This window comes from Loxodonta africana, chromosome 24, assembly GCF_030014295.1.
Source record: "Loxodonta africana isolate mLoxAfr1 chromosome 24, mLoxAfr1.hap2, whole genome shotgun sequence".
NCBI classification, from domain to species: Eukaryota; Metazoa; Chordata; class Mammalia; order Proboscidea; family Elephantidae; genus Loxodonta; species Loxodonta africana.
Window position 1 is genome coordinate 10,798,718 of NC_087365.1, and position 22,439 is coordinate 10,821,156.

Consider the following 22,439-nt stretch of genomic DNA (forward strand, 5'->3'; position numbering starts at 1 on the left):
CTTGTCTTGTTAAAGTCTCCCAGCACCTGATGAAGAAGGAGATAACAGCTCCATCTCACTGGTGATGAAAGAGATGAGGCTCTTATTTTGTGATCCTTAAGGCACCCATGGACAGAATTCTGGGGGTCTAAGAATTTAGATGGAAAAAACTTGACATCTTAATTGCACTAACCTATAACTGAAATTTAGCCCCTCCTTCGATCATGAAAGCAGGGAATACAGCAGACTGTTATTAGCACTTCCTCACACTTTGTAGCCAAAAGCTCAGATATTTCCACATTCCATCACAGCATTGCAGCTATCTTGAAATAACATTTTGATCATTACACTATTTTGAAATTATTGTTGCCATTAGACTTACCACTAGAGTTTTTTTTTAATTTAATATGTTACTAAATTTGTTTTTTTAAAACATTTTTATAACTGGTTTTCAATATAATTGGCTTCCTTTGTAATCCTATGTATTTTATCTAATGCATTTAAAAACATTATACTGAGAAGGCGTCCATAGTCTACACCAGACTACCAAAGGGGATCATGGTACAAATAAAAGGTTGGGAACTGCTAGGGGGTCAGAGTAGTCGAAAGTCTTGTCCAAGCTGGTGACGTCAAGATGTGAATCCAGGTCTGGGTAACTGACTACAAAAGCTGCAGAGAACACAGGACCAAAGGGGAAGGGAAGAGAGAATATAGCCTGAGAGGTGTCTGACTCTGGCCAAACTCAGATGATTGACAGAAATAGGCCATGGTGGAGGTGGTTAAGGGGGATTAAAAAACCCAAAAAGCCAAACCCACTGCTGTTGAGTCGATTCCGACTCATAGTGACCCTATCTATAGGACAGAGTAGAACTGCCCCATAGAGTTTCCAAGGAGTGCCTGGCGGATTCGAACTGCCGACCTCTTGGTTAAGAGCTGTAGCACTTAACCACTACGGCACCAGGGTTTCCAAAGATGTTTCTGCCTGGTTTCGAACCAGGGACCTTTCGTGTGTTAGGCGAACGTGATAATAGAACTGCCCCATAGGGTTTCCAAGGCGCGGCTGGCAGATTAGAACTGCCAACCATTTGGTTAGCAGCCATAGCTCTCAACCACTGTGCTAGCAAGGCTCCTCCTGTAAGGGGGATAGGTGGCATATTTTACCATCATTTAAATGACAGAGACCACAGAGTTGTATTCTCACGATGAAATGCTACACAGCAACGAGAATGAACACACTACGACTACACGTGATAACTTGGATAAATCTCACAAACATGATGTAGAGTAAAAGAAACTGGCCACAAAAGTGTACAAACCATGTGATTCTATTTAGACAAAGTCCAAGAGCCAGTAAGACTAATCTGTGGTGATAGGAATGAACAGGGGTTATCCATGGGGTGTGGGGATTAACTAGAAGGAGACATGAAGAAACTTTGTGGGGGTACGGCAATGCTCCATCTCTTGATTGGGTGGTGGTCATCTTGGTATACACATTACCAAAGCTCAAACAACACACAAATTTTATGCATTTTGTTGTATGTAAATAATACCTCAATTAAAAATAATAATGATAAAAATTGCTATTTCCATTTTACTGATGGATCAATGAAGATAGAGAGAAATTAAATAAAGAGGTATCTTTATTGTCCAAATCCTTTTGCCATGATAGGGAAGGTGGAAGGGGAATAGGTACACTAGACCAGGCCCATGGCTTCTGTATGGGGAACTCTTTGCTCGAATCCCTCCAAATGGCAAGTGACCTCACTCTGATAAAAATCAAGCCCTTACCCTGGCCCACAAGTATAATGAATAAATAAATTGTGTTATCGTCACATAATTGAACACTATTCAGCACTGAGAATAAACAAACTATGAGAATAAACAAACTACAAGTACATGCTACAACATGGTTGTCGTGGATTGAATTGTGTCCCCCCAAAATATGTGTTAATTTGGTTAGGTCATGATTCCCAGTATTGTGTGATTGTTCTCCATTTTGTGATTGTAATTTTATGTTAAAGAGGATTAGGATGAGATCGTAGCACCCTTACCCAGGTCATATCCCTGATCCAATGTAAAGGGAGTTTCCCTGGGGGCGTGGCCTGCACCACCTTTTATCTCTCAAGAGATAAAAAGGAAAGGGAAGTGAGCAGAGGGGGGACCTCATACCACCTAGAAAGCAATGCCAGGAGCAGAGAACGTCCTTCCAGCCCAGGGTCCCTGCGTGGAGAAGCTCCTAGTCTGGGAGAAGATTGATGAGAAGGCCAATAGAGAGAGAAGGCCTAGCCCTGGAGTTGATGCCCTGAATTTGGACTTTTAGCCTACTTTACTGTGAGGAAATAAACTTCTCTTTGTTAAAGTCATCTACTTGTGGTATTCTGTTATAGCAGCACTAGATGACTAAGACAATGGTCAAATCTCACAATTCTGAGCAAAAGAATCTAGACATAAGAGAGAACATACTGTATGATTCAATTTATATTAAATTTTACCACCAGTTGACCCATGTGAGTCAAAGTAGAACTCTGGTCCATAGGGTTTTCAACGGCTGATGTTTTGGAAGTAGATCGCAAGACCTTTCTTCTGAGGTGCCTCTGGGTGGATTTCAATCACCAGCCTTTCAGTTAGCAGCAGAGTTCATTAGCCATTTACACCACCCAAGGACTCATATTAAGTATAAAACAGGCAAACTAACGTATGGAGTTAGAAGTAAGAATAGTGGTTAGCCTTGGGGAGATGATGACTGGAAGGGGGCACAAAGGAGCCTTCTACGATATTGGTCATGTTCTGTTTATTGATCTGGGTGCTGCTTACACCCAGATTTGTGAACCTACAAAGAAAAAATGGCATAAGCTGCTGAAGTAGTTAGGGCTCACACCAAAAAGCAGGGGTTCTGAGTTACACAATTATATTCTATGTTAATGGCACCCCTGAGGTTGTGCAGCTCTACAGCTCTGCCTAGAAGCTGGCTGTCCCTGCATCAAATCTAGGCATTTCAACATAGAACACAAATTTGATATTGTTGCCAATGCCATGGTGCCATCTCTGGGACATTCTCCACAAGCAGCAGCAGAACTGCCACCCTCACTTACTCAGGGTCCTGCATGGAGCCGCCCACGCAGTGAAATCGCTCGGGCACGGTTTTCCAGTCTTTAGCCATTTTCACCATCGAGCCTGCGTCAAGGACCCCGTAGCCAAAGAGGTGATTAAACTCCAGGCCGACCCCATTCCGCCGCCACTGATGGACCTCGTCGTGAAGCTGGTTCCGCTTGGAGGTGAGCACAGTGAGATGCTGCATGTCTCGCCAGGTCAGAGCCAGGCTGGGTATGGGAGGCAGATGATGAAAGAGCAAGAGAGCAAGGGCAAGGGAGAGGGTGAGAGGGAGAAAAAGGAAGAGAGATACGGTGACTAAGATAAGTAATATAGGCCTCTCGTAAGACTTTAGAATATCTGTGAACCCCCAAGTCAAGAGAGGGTTCTGTGTACTATTAATAAACATTATGTATGTCAATAAAAACCATCTTCTTGCCTTTCTTACTTAAATAAATTTATTTCAAAAGAGAATTCTAATGAGTCCACTGGAATGGCCAAATTGGAAAAGATTGACAATACCAAGCGTTGACAAAGATGTTGGAGCAACTGGAACTTACCTACATTGCTGGTAGGAGTGCAAATTATTGCAATTACTTTGGATAACTACTTTGGATAACTTAGAATCTTCTAAGGTTGTTCATATTGCATAAGCTATGGCCCAGAAATTCCATTCCTAGATATGTACCCAACAAAAATGTGTATATATATAGCCACCAAAGACACATACTAGAATGTTCATAGCCCCAAACTGCAAAGCTTCCAAATGCACATCTACAATAGAATGAATAAACCAGTTGAGATGTAATTATAGAATGGAATACTATACAGCAGTGAGAATGAATGAACTACAGCTACTCGAAATAATATGGACAAATGAATCTCACAAACACGTTGACTTAAAGAAGTCAGACGCAAAAGAGAACATGCTGTATGATTCTATTTGTGAAAACAGGTAAAACTAAGCTGTACTGTTAGAATCAGGTTAGTGGTCAGCCTTGTAGGGTGATGATTGCAAAGGGACCCAAAGTGACTTCTAGGTGGTGGGGGTGCTATTTCTTGATCTGGGTGATGGATGTGTGTGTTCCTTTTGTGAAAATTAATAGAGCTGAGCTCTGAACTCTTACGATTCACTTTCTTTGTATGTTTGATATATATAAAAAATTAAAAAAGAAAACTATTTTACTAGTATAAATGTGGAACCAATATTAATATAAAGAATAAAAATAAATATAAATAAATTGATGCTTTTTAAACTTCAAGTTAGATACTCTTGTGTGCCAAGGGTTCTTAGCCTGAGACCCATTTGCTCTTTGTTAAAAAGGAGGATCAGCAAGTGGTAGAGCGGTGTTAAAAACATGCAGGCACCAAATGGAGAAAGAGAATTGAGAGGAATAGCTTCCTCATTTTGTGATCCCAAGTTTTTAAATGACATGTTTCTGTCTCAACTGAAATCATCTCAGAAAACCATCATGACACTTCGTGTGATGGTTAAGACTGTGTTTCAACTCGGCTGGGATTCTCAGTGTTTTGACAGTTGTATAATGTTGTGATCACTTCCCTGTTGAAATTTGATACGTGATCACCCCCATGATGGTATCTGCTGAGTGGTACCAGCGGGGGTGGAGCCTGTGGTGGCTCACTGCCCCCGCCCCCTCAGCCTTCATCTCTCTGCCTTCTGCCTACTTACTTCCTGCTCGCCTTGCAAAGGTTGTTGGCTTGTTTTGGATCCAGCAGCTGTCTCTTGTCTGACCTCTGGTTCCTGGGACTTGAGCTAGCAGCTTACCTGTCCATCTTGGGATTCACTGATCTTCATGGCCTGCGAGCAAGAGTTCTGCTCCCCAACCTACCTATCTTAGGTTCACCAGCCCCTGCAGCTAAGTGATTCAGGAGAAGCCTTGCGGTTTTGACTGCTGACCTTGGGGATTCCTCAACTGTTACAATCTGTGAGTGGGATCCCTACTCTCCAACCTGCTCATCTTTGGTTCACCAGCTTCTGCAGCTCCGTGAATTTGGAAAGGACTCTATCCTGATCCAAGGACTTGGGACGTCCCAACCCCTACGATCACGTGAGCTGTTTCCTTAATATAAATCTCTCTCTATATATTTATATGCATTACTGGTTTTGCTTCTGTAGAGAACCCAGCCTAAGACACTTGGGTTGTGCCATTTGAGTAGATGGCTTGGTAGATGGAAGCTGTGGCATGTTTGAGAGGACTTAGTTTCCAAATAATCCTCCCAAACATACAAATGTAGTTATGGTATTTTCAAATGCTGTTCCATCTGTCTGGAATGCTCTTCTCCATCTCAATCTGGAACACCTTCACTTAGCCTGGAGTACTCAGGTGTTGCCTACTCCCAGACATCCCGTAGTAGCTTCTTGATGCCTTGGTTATAGCAGATATTCTACTGCATTGCTACAGCCTTGATACACACCCGTCTCTCTCATGAAGCTGCCAGTTCTTTTGGGGTAGAGACAATACCTTCAGCACATTTCTGTACTCAGTACCCAGGACAGATCTTGGCACACTGTCCAGTAAATAAGCGAATCTGCTTGCAAATGCTACTGTCTTGGGAAATTTGTATATCATATTACTCGGTATCTGTATTTTTAAATCTACACATCATGACCCATTTGTGAGCCAGAAAATCAATTTATTGTAGAGGTTCTCTACCTGGGTTGCACATCAAAATTTTTGGGTGGTAGTAGTAGGAGGACATTTAAAATCTCACTGCTTAGGCCACACCCCAGACCAATTACATCAGAATCTCTGGAAGTGGAGACCAGGCTCTAGATATTGTTACTACTTCCCAGGCCATTCCAATGAACACCCAAGTTTGAGAACCGCTGATTTAATGGATTGGACTATCATTAAAGAAATGAAATGAAATTAAAAAAGAATAACTGTGCATTGCATGCAATATGGAAAACTATTTCTTTTTTCTTTTTGCCTTCTCACAGTATTAACTTTACGTATTTTTTAAAAAAAATAGTTTATTGTTTTTTGGTAAAAGCTTACCCAGCAAATTAGATTTCCATTTGACAGTTTCTACACAATTTATTCAGTGATGTTAGTTACAGTTTTCATGGTGAGTCAATATTCTCTTTAACTGTGTTCTCGCTGTTCCATTTCCAGTGCTCTAGTTCCCCTGTGGAAACCCTGGTGGCATAGTGGTTAAGTGCTACGGCTGCTAACCTAAAGGCTGGCAGTTCAAATCCATCAGGCATGCCTTGGAAACTCTATGGGGCAGTTCTATTCTGTCCTATAGGGTCGCTATGAGTCGGAATCGACTCGACGGCAATGGGTTTGTTTTTTGTTGGTTTTAGTTTCCCTGCTCCCTTATCTTCTCATCTTTGCCTTAGAGTAATTGTTGACCTTTTGGTCTCATATAGATGGAATCTTAATGGCACACCATACTCGCAGACAAGACCCTTAATTTTGTGCAACAATCTGGTATTTCGATAAAAAGTGACCTCAGGGGGTTGTTTCGGTTTAAGGTTTAAAGGGTATCTCAGGGTGATAGCCTCAGGGAATCCTTTAGTCTCAACTGGTTCAGTAAGTCTGGACTTTTTAAGAATTTGGGTTTTGTCCTGTGTTTTTGTCCCATTCTTTCAGGGTCCATCCTTTGTGGCCCTGATCAGAATGGTTGGTAGTGGTAGCCAGGCACCATCTAGTTCTTCTGGTCTCAGGGTAGATGAGGCCATGGCTCACATAGTATATAATACTCCTGTAGACTAGTTTTTTTCTCTGAGACTTTGGTTTCCTGTCTCCCTTTTTGTTCCTGATGAGTAGAGACCAATAGTTAAATCTTAGATGGCAGCTTGCAAGCTTTTGAGACCCCAGACACAACTCACCTGACTTGGATGCAGAACGTGAACTCTGTGATGCCAATTGACTGAGTTGTCTCATGAGACTAAGGTCCTAAGCCTTCAAACCCAGAAAACCATTCTCACAAGGTATTTGGTTATATCTGTGAAGTATCTGTAACTGTGTCCTCTATGAATATATATGCGTGCACACATATATCTGTATGTACATGTACGTAGAGGTACTTCTATCTGTGCACACAACTGTAATCAAATGTACCTGCACATACACATGAATGCCTGTATACCTACATATGTAACCATATACTTGTTTTGTGGCTATTGTTCCTGTTGTTGTTAAATTATATACGTCATATTCTTTAGCACAAACAGCCTTTTCTCTTGTGTTTCTTGGTGGCATTGTTTACTTTGGTCAAGCTGTGCTCATTACACCCACATTCTGTGCTACTTTCCCCATCACCAAAAATAACAAGTATATACAATCTAGGGAGTAACCACCCTCTTGCCCCCCATCCCTGGTAACCACCAGTGAACACTGGTCTGTGTATATATATATTCTTGTGTTCTTATAAAAGTGGGATCATACAGTATTTGTCCTTATGTGATTGACTTATTTCACTTAGCATTATGTCCTCCAGATACATCCATGTTATAATATATTTCACGGACTCATCGTTGTTCTTTACGGTTGCTGAGTGTTCCACTGTATGCGTGTACCACATTTTGCTTATCCATTCATCCGCTGAAGGGCACTTAAGCTGTTTCCATTTTTTTGCTATTGTGAATAAGGCTGCAATGAACATAGTTGTGCACATGTCTGTTTGTGTCACTCCTATTAAGTCTCTAGGGTATACACCTAGGAGTGGAATTGCTGGATCAAAAGGTAGTTCTATTTTTTTGAGGAAATACCATACCATTTTCCATAGTGGTTGTACCATTTTACATCCCACAAGCAATGGATAAGGATTCCAACCTCCCCACATCCTTGCCAACATTTGTTAAAGTTTTTTTTTTTTTTAATTCAGTGCCATTTTAGCTGGGCTGAGGTGGTATCTAATTGTAGTTTTAATTTGCATCTCTCTAATGACTGATGATCTTGAACATCTTTTCATGTGTTTGTTGGTTGATTGAATTTCCTCTTTGGTGAAGTGTCTGTTCAAGTCCTTTGCCCATTTTTTAATTGGGTTGTTTGTCTTTTTGTTGTTGAAGTTTTCTGTATATTTTAGAGATTAAAACCTTATTGGATATGTTGTTTCCAAAGATTTTTCCCAGTCTGTAGGTTGTCTTATTACTCTTTTGATGAGCATAAGTATTTAATTTTTATGAGATCCCATTTATCTAATTTGTCTTCTGCTATTTGTGCATTTGTAATTATGTTTGTTAGCCTATTTTTTAAAATTAGGTCCAATAGTTTTCTTCCAGGAACTTTATAGTTTTAGGTTTAATATTTAGGTTCTTTGATCCATTTTGAGTTAGTTTTGTGTATGGTGTGAGATATGGGTCCTGGTTAGTTTTTCTGCAAGTAGATATCCACTTTTGCCAGCATCATTTATTAAAAAGACTGTTTCTTCCTTTTTGAATGGATTTTGAACTCTTGTTGAAAATTAGTTGTTCATAAATGGGTAGATTTACTTCTGGGGTCTCAGTTCTATTCCACCAGTCTATATGTCTATCATTGAACCAATACTAGGCTGTTTTGATTACAGTGGCTGTGTAGAATATTTTGATATTGGGGAGTAAGAGGCCTCCCACTTTGTTCTTTGTCTTCAATAGTGCTTTGGCTATTTGGACACTCTTTCCTTTCCATATAAGGTTGGTCATTAGTTTTTCCATTTCAGTAAAGAAGGTTGTTGGAATTTGTATTGGGATTGCACTGTATCTGTAGATCGCCTTATATAGTACTGACATTTTCACTATATTAAGTCTTCCAAACCACGAGCATGGAATGTTCTTCCATTTATGCAGGTCTCTTCTAGTTCCTTGTGGTAGTATTTTGTAATTTTCATTGTAAAAGTCTTTTATATCCCTGGTTAGGTCAATTCCTAGGTATTTTTGGGAACTATAAATGGTATTGTTTTCTTGATTTCCTTTTTGGAATACTCCTTGTAAATGTCAAGGAACCCTACTGATTTTTTTTTGATTGCTGAGGGAAACTATTTTTTCATGAAGCTTTTGTGCCATGTGTGTGGGTGTGTATTGGGTGTAATGCAAAAGTTATTTCTCACTAAAAGTCATGGTTATAAAAGTTTGAAAACACTGCACTGTGGCTCTCTTCAGAATTTGAATAATTCAAAGGACTAGGAAGAACATAACCCATTTGATAAAATATCAAGACACATAAAGTTTGTTGGCTTGAAGGTTTGAATAAGAGCCAAAAGGTTCTAATTATTCACATGCTCTTGAAATACAGACCTCCTTTTAATGAGAAAGCTTCGGGGAAGGCTGATGCCTTTTTGAGAAAACTCAGGACATATCTTGGATATAAATAGGGTCCCCCAGGACTGAAGTGAATGATGTGAAACTTTCTGATGTAGATCCTGGCTAAGAGCTCGGTGCCACTGGAATGGGCCTCTGAATTTGATTAGCTCAGAGGTGTTAACAGAGGAGGATCTGAATGCCCTGGGAGCTGCTGGCAGCTGTGCTTCCCAAAGGCTGGAGAAGGACCCCCTCAAACATTTCTCCAAAGATTTATTCTCATGGGGTCCATGAGAGAGTGAAACTGTCACGATGAGCTTCTTACTTCTGCATAGTTCATACCGCAAGGTGGCCAGCCCTTTGCCTATGTCTGAAAAGTAAAACTGGGTTAATATCTCCTTCTGAGCCATTTCAGAATTGACTGAGAAGTGTAAAGCAACTATTGTGTAAAACTAGGTATTTCATCGACATGTCTTAAGCTTTAATTCTTCCAGAGCATCAAGAATCCCAGGTGATAGCTATTAAATAATAATAATAAAAATAAATTTACAGAGTATATCTAGAATGTAAAAGCCACTTGTTCAGTGTAATGTGTTCTTCCTTGTTCTCAGATATTTTACATAAAAGCTGAGCAAACAAGAGACAGATATGGGAAAAAGTAATGCACTGTTAAATGAGTGCATGCCTGCTTTCTAAGTGTCTTCCACGTATAGGCACGATGCTAGTGGGCAGACGAACAACTCAGTATTTAAAAAACGACGAATGCCCTGGTGGGGGAAGCTCAGGCTTTTGAGGGAGCCAGCGGTGGAGCCCCTGTGCTATCCCAGCTCAGGTTTGCAGACTGTGGTTCTCAAACTCCCAGCACCAGGATAACTTGGGGGCTAGTGAAAAAAGGTAGATTCCCGGCCTCAACTCCAGCTCTCAGGTGCAGCATCTCAAAGGTTGTGGGTCTGAGAATTTGCACTTAAAACAACTCCCCAGCTGATTGCTCTAAGACGGTGGTTCTCAACCTTGACAGCACACGTGATCGTCTGGTGACTGTTAACAAATAATGATGTCAGGGCCCAGAGATTTTGAGTCCATGGACTTGACCAAGCATATGGCAATTCCAATATGCAGCCAAGCTTGAGCAGACTCATCCAGGGGAGTGTTTCCTAACTTCATGGACAGCCCTGGTGTCCTTGTTAAAAATACAGCTTTCCAGAAATTTGGATTCTGTGGATCTGAGATGGGCTTGGGAATCTGTATTTGTAAAAGTGCTCCAGAGACTCTTATCATCAAGAAATGTGAGAAACACTGGTTCTGGGGGTCAGCAAGGATCTCTTAGGAAGTGACAAAGGGACTCGTAGGAGTGGCTGAGTGAAAGGACAGGGAAGTGGGGTCTTAGAAGAGAGAAGGTTCTGGAAGGAAGGATCTAGAGGAGGGAGAGTGCAAGCATTGTGCAGGTGATAAACTTAAAACATCTCTGGAGGGCAGGAGCAAGGAGCGTGAGCAGGGTGGAAGGGTCACCGGCAATGAGGTCAGAGGATGACAGGGTATTGTTTGCATGTTAGAACATTGGGACTTTCATAAACATCACCAGAGAGAATGGGATGGAGAAGTGTGGGACTGAAAGGCAAGACTGTACCCATTAGAAGGCTGTTGCAGGAATCTGGCTGAGACTCGACCATAAGGAATGAAGTTGGGAACTGTCATGAGGTAAGAGACGAGTAAATCCCAGGTGCATTGTCAGTAACGACTGTGAACTGTGACCTTAATGCTGCTAGTGGGAACTCGCTGGGTGGGTATGATCACTTGTAGGACTCTGTGATGTTCAGGAGTAAACGGTTAATTGCTAGTAGATTGGTCTGAGGTCAGTCAGGATGGACCAGCTGACTCTTGGTTCAAAGAGGACAATCACAGAGAACAAAGTGGAACCCAGGACTTCTAAAAGAGAGGTGAGGATGATTAAATTTTCATTTGGAGGGACCAGGCTCCAAACAGAGTGGTCACTTAGGACAATATGGAGAAAACCCTGGCCTGAAATGGCAGTGAACTTGAGCAAGGAGGCTGTGAGGGGCTTGGAAAAGCCAGCCCAAAGCACTGGACTTCAGTGGCTGATACAGAATCTTGTATCAGTGAGACTAGGAAGAGTTGTTTCCAGTTAAGCAGTTAAAGTTGGGCCCTGTAACTGAGAGAGATGCTTAGGACGTCACCTCTGAGCAACCGTCAGCACTGTATCTGCCAGAGTCCTGCATTTGCCAAAACTTACATTTGGTTTATCGACTTCCTGCTAAGAAGAATAAAGTGCAAAATATTGATCTTTTTTTCTTTTGAGTTTCCTGTTTGTGAGGATTTTTCCTCATTATCTCTCTGAGTTCTGCAATTTATGTGGTATCAAATTCTCCCGGAGCCAATTAGCATTTTTCACCTAATTATCCAGGCAGCAAGGGGAGCTTAAGGAGCGCACATCCATCTTTAGAAACTGAACACTGAAATGTTCTAAGGAGATTGCAGTTTTAAGGTTGGAAGAGGAACTTCTACTAACACCTGGTGCATTGTAGGAGCCAACGGGAGAATTTTAATCCCTCTTCTTCTTGGATATGACCTTTATTTGAACAAAGTAGAATGTGCGAACCTGAGCAATCAGCTTCACTTTTTTCGGTCCTGTTCTCTTGATCCTTAAGAAGAGAAGTTTGGAGTAGTAAAAGATCCATCTGGTTTCTTTCAGCTTCAGAATTCTGAGTCTATTCTCTAAACTCTGACAGGGTTAAAAAATAATTTCAAAGGTCTGGATTATTTCCAGTCTGAGAAAAATAACGCATGTCTAAATCAAGTAGTGTTTTCGCCACAGCCCTAGTCTGCCACTTCTGTAACCTGTGAGAGAAAATTCAGTTTACATGATAAGCTCATGTAGCTGTGATGTGGAAAACCTCATCTTGAATGAATCGAAACCTGAGTTTTGGCAACATGTTTGAAGAAGAGCCAATTCATTTGCTGTGGGCCAGTGGACAAAATGAGCGGTGGGATCCTCCGCCATGATGGTAACCAAAGGAGTGGACAAGTTGGTGGGGAGTTCTCCTATCCCCCATAACTGGGCTGAGGAAAGGCCCCAGAGCTGGAACCCTGGCACTCCAGGGTTGAAATCCCAGCTATGCCATTTTCCAACTATGTGAAGGTGGACAAGTTATGTTACCATTCTGAGCCCCAGCCTTTACCTCTGTGAAACAGTGCTTAGGCCTCATATGCTTGTTCTCGGGTGTAAACAGGTAATGTGTGTAAATTACCTAGCACCCTGCCTAGCACATAGTGAGTATTCCATAAAGTTTATCATTATTTACAATAAAGTATATCTCATATTTTGGGCATGAAGTAAGTTACAAGAGACATTCTTTCCCAAATAAAGTATTGGCTGAAATATTTAAGACTATGTAAAGGAATGCTTTTCATTTTTAAGGCGTGGTCAGCCCTCAAGGCAACACACACCCAGTCAAAAACTGCACTTTCTTAAAAGTATGATATTTTGGAAACAGAGCTACAGTATTCAAGGAGGTCATAGGAACCCTATTCATTATGTAACTTTCTATACTTTACAGGTAATAGAGATCCAGAAAAGGTGAGTTCACTTAGATTCTTTAAGACACAAGCAGTTGCCCCCCTCTATCCATTCTCCTCTTCTTCCTTATTAAGAAAACCTCAATTTTATTTGGGAAAGCAATGTAATCAGCTACAAAACCACATTTCCCAGCCTCCTTTGCAGCAAATGTGGTCATGGGACAGTTCTGGCCAATGAGGAATAAGCAGAAGTCACGGGGCAGGGCTTCTTGGAAAGGCTGACCTTAGCTGGTAGACTTCATATTTGCCCTTTGCTCTTCCTCTTTTCCTGCCTGAGACATAGACATGATGGCTGGAGCTCCTGAAGCATCTAGAGAACATGAAGGTGGCAGAGTAGAGAGCTAGAAAGAGCTGGGATCCTTGACTCACAGTGGCACCCTCATACCAGGTTTCACTTATCTCCTGTCTTTCACTTGGGAGAGAAATAAGCCTGTCTCCATTTAGCTACTGTTGTTTGGATTTCCTGTTTCACACAGCCACATTCAATCTTGACCTAATACTGACACCTGGGCAGAGCTCACACACCCATGCTCCACATGTCTACATCCTGATTCATAGATTCCCAGAGCCATTGCCTTATTGGTCATCTACACAGTGATTACACCCACCCCAGTCTACAGACCAGTCATAGCTGGCTGCTTACATCTTCTCTGGGAACAGGGGTTGGAAAGACGAATTCCTGGGCCAGCTCAGACTCCAGGGCCCACTCAGGCTTCTGGGCCCACTCAGGCTTCTGATGGTCTCACCTACAGGAAATGCACATACTTAACAGACCAAGAGGACCAAGTGAAATGCTTCGGCCAGTGTCCATCTCATGGTGTCCTCAATTTTCCACCTGACTTTTGTTAGAAGAATCATTTTGGCCTGTTCCAAAGAGAGGGGTCACTTGACATTTGAGGCCTTATCTGCAAAAGGAGGATAATTATGCCATATCTGTTTGAAGGCAGAGGGTTGGACTAGATAAGCTTTTAAGGTCCCTTCTGGGAACAACTTGCACTTCCTTTGCAACTCAGAAAACACGCCGCACATGTGGAGAGAGACAGGCATGACTGCCTGGAGATTGATGCTGGAAGCTCAGGTTGCTTAGCAACAGCTGACAAGGATGGTGAGCTCAGCTTCCCTTCTCCAGGAGTCTGAATCCAACTTCTCACAAATTTCTGAGTGCTGGCATCTCAGACAGCTCCTCACACAGCCGGCTCTTACACACACCCTGCTTGGTGCCTGGAGCCGAATGATCACTCCTTGAATACAGGTCAGCCTCTGGTTTGCACTGAGAAGAGTTAGAGCGGCAGGTGGGCAGGTACCTCCACTGAGGCTCAAATCCAAGATGGGTCCAGCAGTTGCAATAGGTGGGAGGTGGAGATATGGGGAATGCTTCTTCCTCTCCCTGTAGTTTGGAAGCTGTCCCAGGAAAGTCTGTTTCTTGGTCTACATGGCATGACTTCGCCCACCTTGTTTCAGTGTTAAGATGGGAATTCTTATAAATGAACAGATCTTGAGTGGGAACACCATGTGCTCCACATGTTCTGAAATACCTTGCTATACACTCAGCTTGATGATGGTATTTTTTTCTTCAACTAGCTCATTGTGAGTATTATGGGAGTAAAATAGCCAAGGGGATACAGAGGATAAAGGGTTGGGTTCCATCTTTTTGTGCTCTTATGTGGCACCTGAGCAAGTGGCTGATATGTGCTGCTGGGTGTTGGGGTTTTGGGTTCTCTTTGGTGTGTGGTTTTGTGGGGGAGTGGTATGTGTATATATTTTGTGTGTCTCTGTATGTGTATCATTTAGGGCCAATGGCTCATTTAGAGATGCTCACCAGAGTTCATGGGTCCCAAGTATTCATTAGCTTTGCCTCCCACTTTTGCCTCCATGAACCCGTGGTGTACGAGTGGGGAGATACATCTTAGTCCGCTGCAGAGCTGACCCGGGGCCCACATCTGTAAACATACTTAGCCTCTAAAGCCAGTGCAAACACGCCGGCTGCCTCGGGAGCAGCCGCGGACGTCCCCGAATGCCTCAGAGTGCAGTTCCCATACAAATCTGTGGTTGCCTGGAAGGGAAGATATTGATTAATGAGTGAACAAGTCACGCTGTTTGAGCTCCAAAACAATATGGAGCAAGGGATTATCTGTTTCTTTTATTTAAACCATGCCTCTTTCTGAAGTTTAAGATGAAGCTAAGGAAAAGCTCAATATTAACACATATTTCGCCAGAAATTTTATCTCTGAGCTTCTCAGTAGCCCATACAAAAAAAGACATACGTTGGGCTATAATTACTGTGTCTACAAAATAAAAATGAGTTAATTTTTCAGAAAAGCAAAGCTGTGGCTTGTTCCAGAGACAAGAAAGAGATTTATTTGCTGGATCTGAAAAGGAAACACAGCAATGGAGAGTGACAGATCAATCTACCACCACAGTTAAGGCGGTGGTGAGTTTCGTTGCATTGGGATGAATTCTTGGAAGGCCTCAGGGCTATTGCACCGGCTTTTCTTTTTCCTTCAGGAAGGAAATAGTGGCACACCCAAAGAAGGTAGAATAAATATGTCCAGCTAAATTCTATCTAGAAGGACAGGCCATTAAAAAGAAAGTATTTCTCTACATTTAAAATTCATGGAGAGATTCTAACACATGCTGAGCCAAGACAACCCAATATGTGGTTGATCACCTCTACAACTCTTATTTACGGAGGAGATCAATAAACTCAGTTTTAAAGGATTTTCACAAAGCGAAAAATATTATTTTCAGTGCTTGTGAGAGCCAAGGTTTTCAGTAAATTTATGTACCTAAAAAACAAACAGTCACTGTTGAATAGGTTCTGGCTCATGGCGAACTCACGCATGTCACAGTAGAACTGTGTTCTACAGGGTTGCCTTTTTTTTTTTTTTTAAATCTTACTGTGCTTTAGGTGAAAGTTTACGGCTCAAGTTAGTTTCTCATTCAAAAATTTATACACATGCTATTTTGCGACATTGGTTGCAATCCCCACAAAGTGATAGCACTCTCCCCCTTTCCACCCCAGGTTCCCTGTGCCCATTTGTCCAGCTCCAGTCCCTTCCTGCCTTCTTGTCTTGTTTTTGGGCAGGAGATGCCTGTTTGGTCTCATACATTTGATTGAACTAAGAAGCACGCTCTTCACATGTGTTATTGTTTTTTTTTTTTTTTTTTTTTACAGGCCTGTTTAATTTTTGTCTGGAAAGTAGGCTTTGGGAGTGGTTTCAGTTCTGAGCTAGCAGAGTGTCGGGGGCCATAGTCTAGGGGGTTCCTCCAGTCACTGTAAAACCAGTTAGTCTGGTCTTTTTTCGTGACTTTGAATTTTCTTCTACATTTTTCTCCCACTCTGTCTGGGACTTTGTTGTGATCCTTGTCAGAGTGGTCAGTGTTGGTAGTCAGGCACCATCTAGTTCTTCTGGGCTCAGGCTGGTGGAGGTTCTGGTTCATGTGGTCCTTTACTCCTTTGGGCTAATATTTTCCTTGTGTCTTTGGTTTTCTTCATTCTCCTTTGCTCCTTTGCTCTGGACAGGATGGGACCCGTAGATGTATCTTAGATGGCCGCTCACAAGCTTTTAATTATATTATGCCAATTGGCCTAGATGTCCCCTGAGACTATGGTCCCCAGCCCCAACAACTCGATCCCTCAGGATGTTTGGGTGTGTCTAGGAAACTGCCATGCCTTTGCTTTGGTCACATCGTGCTGACTTCCTCTATATTGTGTGTGGTCTTTCTCTTCACCAAAGTTGACAGTTGTCTATTATCTAGTTAGTGATTTTCCCTCCCCCCTCCCCCCCTTATATCAAAGAATGTCTCTTTCTGTGTGTAAACCTTTTCTTGAGTTCTTATAATAGTGGTTTCATACAATATTTGTCCTTTTGTGACTAAATTATTTCACTCAGCATAATGCCCTCCAGATTCATTCATGTTGTGAGATTTTTTTGCAGATTCATTATTGTTTTTTACCATTGCTTAGTATTCCATTGCGTGTATGTACCATAATTTGTTTATCCATTCATCTATAGATGGGCATTTAGATTGTTTTCATCTTTTTTCTATTGTGAATAATTCTGCAGTGATCATGGGTGTTCATATGTCTATTCATGTGATGGCTCTTATTTCTCTAGGATATAGTCTTAGGAGTGGGATCGCTGGATCATACGGTATTTCTATTTCTAGCTTGTGAAGGAAGTGCCATATTGTTTTCCAAAGTGGTTGTACCATTTTACATTCCCACCAGCAATGTATAAGAATTCCAATCTTCCCACAACCATTCCAACATTTGTTTTCTTCTGTTTATTTGAATAGTGCCAGGAATGTCAGGGTGAGATGGTACCCGATTGTGGTTTTGATTTACATTTCTCTAATGGCTAATGATCTGGAGGATTTCTTCATGCATTTGTTAGTCACCTGAATATCTTCTTTGGTGACATGTCTGTCATATCCTTTGCTCATTTTTTATAATCGGATAATTTGTCTTTTTGTGTTGAGGTGTTGAAGTATTTTGTAGATTTTAGGGATTAGGCTCTTGTCGAATATGTTGTAGCCAATTTTTTTCCCCCAATCTGTAGGTTCTCTTTTTACTCTTTTGGTAATGTCTGTTGATGAGCATAAGTGTTTAGCTTTTAAGCGGTCCCAGTTATCTAGTTTCTCTTCTGGTATTTGTGCATTGTTAGTCATGGTTTGTATAATATTCATGCCATATATTAGGGATCCTAGTGTTGTTCCAATTTTTTCTTCCATAACCTTTATTGTTTTAGATTTTATCTTTAGGTTTTTGATCCATTTTGAGTTATTTTTTGTGTACAGTATGAAGTATGGATCTTTTTTCATATTTTACAAAGGAACATCCAGTTATGCCAGCACCATTTGTTAAAGAGGCTGTCTTTTCCCCATTTAATGGACTTTGGCTCTTTGTCAAATATCAACTGCTCACAGATGGATGGGTTTATGTCTGGGTTCTCAAATCTGTTCCATTGGTTTTTATGTCTGTTCTTGTACCAGTACCAGCCTGTTTTGACTACCGTGGCTTTATAATAAGTTCTACAATCTGGTAGTGTGAGGCCTCTCACTTTATTCTTCTACAGTGGTGCTTTACTTATCTGGGGCCTCTACCCTTTCCATATAAAGTTGGTGATTTGTTTCTCTATCTCGTTATAGAATATTGTTGGAATTTGGTTTGGGATTGTATCTGTAGATCACTTTGGGTAGTACTGGCATTTTCACAATGTTGAGTCTTCCTATCCATGAGCATGGTATGTTTTTCCACTTAAGTGGGTCTCTTTGGGTTTCTTGCAGTAGTATTTTGTCATTTTCTTTATACAGGTCTTTTACATCCCTGGTTAGGTTTATCCCTAAATATTTTATGTTCTTGGGGGCCATAATAAATGGTATTGATTTGGTGATTTCCTTTTCAAAGGTCTCTTTGTGTAGAGGAATCCAACTGATTTTTGTATATTAATCTTGTATCCTGCCACTTTGCTGAAATCTTCTATTGGTTTCAATAGCTTAATCTTCTATTGGTTTCAATAGCTTTCGTGTGGATTCTTTGGGATTTTCTGTGTATAAGATCATATCGTCTGTGAACAGGGATAGTTTTACCTTTTCCTTACCAAATTTGGATGGTTTTTATTTATTTTTCTTGCCTTATTGCTCTAGCTAGCGCTTCCAGCTTGATGTCGAATAAGAGTGGTGATAAAGGACATCCTTGTCTGGTTCCCATTTGCAAGGGAAATGCTTTCATTTTCTCTCCATTTACAATGATGTCGGCTGTTGGTTTTGTATCAATACCCTTTTTTAGGTTGAGGAATTTCCCTTCTATTCCTATTTTGCTGAGAATTTTTATTGGGAATGGGTGTTGGACTTAATCAAATGCCTTTTCTGTGTCAATTGAGGTGATCACGTGATTGTTTTCTTTATGTGATGGATTAAGTTGATTGATTTTCTAATATTGAACCATTCCTGCATACCTTGTATGAATCCCACTTGGTCATAATATATTATTATTATTTTCTGATATGCTGTTGTATTCTATACAGTAGAATTTTGTTGAGAATTTTTGCTTCTATGTTCATGAGGGATATTGTCTGTAGTTTTCTTTTTTTTGTGATTTTTTTGCCTGTCTTTGGTATCAGGGTTATGCTGGCTTCATAGGATGAATTTGGGAGTATTCCTTCCATTTCTATGCTCTGAAATAGTTTGAGTAGTATTGATTTGAGCTCTTCTCTGGATGTTTGGTAGAATTTACTAGTGAAGCTGTCCAGACCAGGGCTTTTTATTGATGGGAGTTTTTTTTTTTTTTTTTTTAATTACCTCTTCAATCTCATCTTTTGTCATGGGTCTGTTTAGTTTTTCTACCTCAGTTTATGTTAGTTTAGGTAGGTAGTGTGTTTCCAGAAATTTGTTCATATGCTCTAGGTTTTCGAATTTGTTGGAGCACAATTTTTCATAGTATTCTGTTATGATCATTTTTATTTCAGTTAGGTCTGTTCTAATATCACCTGTCTCATTTCTTATTTGGGTTATTTGCTTCCTGTCCTGTTTTTCTTTTGTCAGTTTGGCCAACAGTTTGTTGATTTTGTCGATCTTTTCAAAGAACCAACTTTTGGTCTCGTTGATTCTTTCTATTGTTTTTCTGTTTTCTATTTCATTTATTTCTGCTTCTGTCTTTTATTATTTTCTTTCTTCTGGTGCCTGTGGGCTTTGTTTGATGCTCTCTATTTTTTCGAGTTGTAAGCTTAGTGTTTTGATTTTGGTCCTTCTTTTTTGATATGTGTGTTTATTGCTGTAAATCGACCTCTAAGCACTGCTTTTGCTGTGTCCAAAAGGTTTTGGTAAGATATTTTTTCATTCTCATTTGATTCTAAGGATTTTTCTATTCCATCCTTGATTTCTTTTATTAACCAGTAGTTTTTAGCTTCCTTTGTGGTTACATTGAAATTTACCTTTAGTTTTCTAAGTTTAAATACAGTTTCCATGTATTCAATTGCTTTTCCTTGCTATTTCTTTTATTTATTTCTTCTTTCACGGCATTATGATTGGAGAAGAAGCTTTGTATTATTTCAATGTTTTGGATTTTTTTTAGGCTTGTTTTGTGACCTAAAATGTGATCTATTCTGGAGAATGTTCTATGTGCTTTGGAAAAGAATGTATACTTTGTGGCTGTTTGGTGGAACGCTCTGTATATGTCTGTGAGGTTGAGTTGGTTACTTGTGGCATTTAGATCTTCTGTATCTTTGTTGAGTTCTTTCAAGGTATTCTGTCTGTCACTGAAAGTATCATGTTGAAGTCTCATACTGTTATTGTGGAAATGTCTATTTCTCTTTTCAATGCCGCAAGAGTTTGTTTCATATATTTTGAAGCCTTGTCATTGGGTGCCTATATATTTATTATGGTTTTGTCCACCTGGTGTAGTGACCCTTTAGTCATTGTACAGTGTCCTTCCTTATGCTTTATGGTGGATTTTGCTTTAGAGTCTATTTTATTGGAGATTAATATTGCCACTCCTGCTTTTTTTTTTGGTTATTGTTTACTTGATATATATTTTTTCCATCCTTTGAGTTTTAGTTTGTTTTTTTTTCTTTGTGTCGAAGGTGTTTCTCTTGTAAACAGCATACAGATAGTTTTTTTTTTCAGTCCATTCTGCCATACTCTGTCTCTTTATTGGTGCATTTAGGTCATTTGCATTCAGTGTAATTATTGGTAGGTGTGAGTTTACTGCTGTCATTTTGTGTGTGTGTCTATGTAGTTTCGACAGTTTCTTTGTTCTGCTTAATTTTTTGTGTTGAGTTTTTTTTTTTTGCTGTTGTCTATGGACTTTCTTTTCATTGCTTTCATTATTATTGATTTTGTGTTTGCTGAGTCTTTATGTTTTTCTTCTTTTTTGTTTTGATGGGTAGGTTTGTTAGCTTCCTTTGTAGTCACCTTGAAATTTACCTTAGTTTTCTAAGTTTAAACCAATCTTTTATTTCTTGATATCACCTTGACTTCCTCTCCATATGGAAGTTTTATGACTATGCTTTTTATTGCCTCTTTTTGTTTTGATGTTGTTGTCATATACATATTGATATCTCTGGTTCCTTAATTTTAGTCTTTTAACTTTGCTTTATTTTTGAGAATTCCTTATCGGGGTTGGTATCTGGTTGATATGTCTTGTATCTTAGTCTTGGATTGTTATCTGATGTTGTTGGTTCTCTAACTGGAAGACTACATTTAATATTTCTTGTAATTTTTGTCTGGTTTTTACATATTTCCTTAATTTCTGTTTATCTGGAAATGACCTAACTTCACCACTGTATTTGAGAGACAGTTTTTCTGGATATATAATTCTAGGCTGACAATTTTTTTTCCTTCAAGGCTTTACATATATCATCCCATTGCCTACTTGCCTCCATGGTTCCTGCTGAGTAATCAGAGCTTAGTCTTATTGGTTGACCTTTGTAGGTGACTTTTTGTTTACTCTTAGCTGCTCTCAAGATTCTGTCTTTTTCTTTGGTTTTGGCAAGTTTGTTTATGATATGTCCTGTTGAATTTCTTTTCAGGTCTTTTATGGGGTTTGTTGAGCTTCTTAGATATCTTCTTGTCTTTCATGATATTAGAGAGGTTTTCTGCCAGCAAACCTTCAACAATTCTCTCTGTATTTTAAGGTATCCCCCCTTTTCTGGAACTCCTACCACTCTTAGGTTTTTCCTCTTGATAGTATCCCACATAACTCTTAAGTTTTCTTCATATTCTTAAAATTCTTTTTTTCTGATGTTTCCTCAAAACAATTGGTGTCAAGGGACCTTCAACCTCACTAATTCTGACTTTCATTGTCTCAATTCTGCTCCTGTGACCTTCTATTGAGTTGTCTGATTTTGAAGTTTTCTTGTTAATCCTTTGGATTTCTAGTTACTGTTTTTGTGAGGTTTCTAGTAGCCTACTTATTCTGTCATTTGGTTCTTGTATTGTTTTCCTGAATTCTTCTATTGCTTTGTCTGTTCTTTGGTTTTGTCTGTGTTTTCCCTGATCTCCTTCTTGGTCTTTTAGAGAACTCTGTATATTACTCTTTTGAATTCTTTGTCAGGTAGTTCCATTGCATTATCTTCCTCTGGAAGGTTTTGTGGTTCTCTATTTTGGTTGCTTTCTGGAGCCGTCATGTCCTTCTTCTTCATGTGATTTGATACTGACTGTTGTCTCTGAGGCATCGAGAAGTTATTATATTTATTTATTGTATGTTTTTTTACTGTTTTTTTTTTTTTTTTGCTATATCCAAGTAGGCTGGGCATGTGTGCTACTCTGGTTGTAAACCTAGCCACACTGAAGCTCTCACCTCCTGTCTCCAGGTGGGCAGAGCAACTACTAGGTGTGTGAGCCTGGGAATCTGTTTGCTGTTTTTGTGGGGCTATTGAGGATTTAGGTAGCATTTTTTGTGATGTGATATATCTGTCCTGCTGGTCACCTGGTCGTGGGTGCAGGGGATGTTTTCCCTTGTTGTTGGGTCTGGTGTTGTGTGTGTGTTTCAGAGCTTGTTGGATAGTCGGGGCAAGGGTGCCTGAGTCAT

The 22,439-nt window shown here is 40.2% G+C and overlaps 1 protein-coding gene across 2 annotated transcripts in view; it reads right to left on the reverse strand.

Annotated features, from left to right (window-relative positions):
- Positions 1-22,439, reverse strand: part of PCSK2 (proprotein convertase subtilisin/kexin type 2) — a 328,111-nt gene that overhangs the window by 18,804 nt on the left and 286,868 nt on the right. For both annotated transcript variants that reach the window (XM_003411419.4, XM_003411418.3), the window contains 2 exons: positions 14,860-14,960; positions 3,072-3,299 (listed from right to left, as the gene is read on the reverse strand). In XM_003411419.4, the coding sequence (XP_003411467.1) occupies positions 3,072-3,299; positions 14,860-14,960 (329 nt within the window). The remainder of the gene's footprint in view (positions 1-3,071; positions 3,300-14,859; positions 14,961-22,439) is intronic.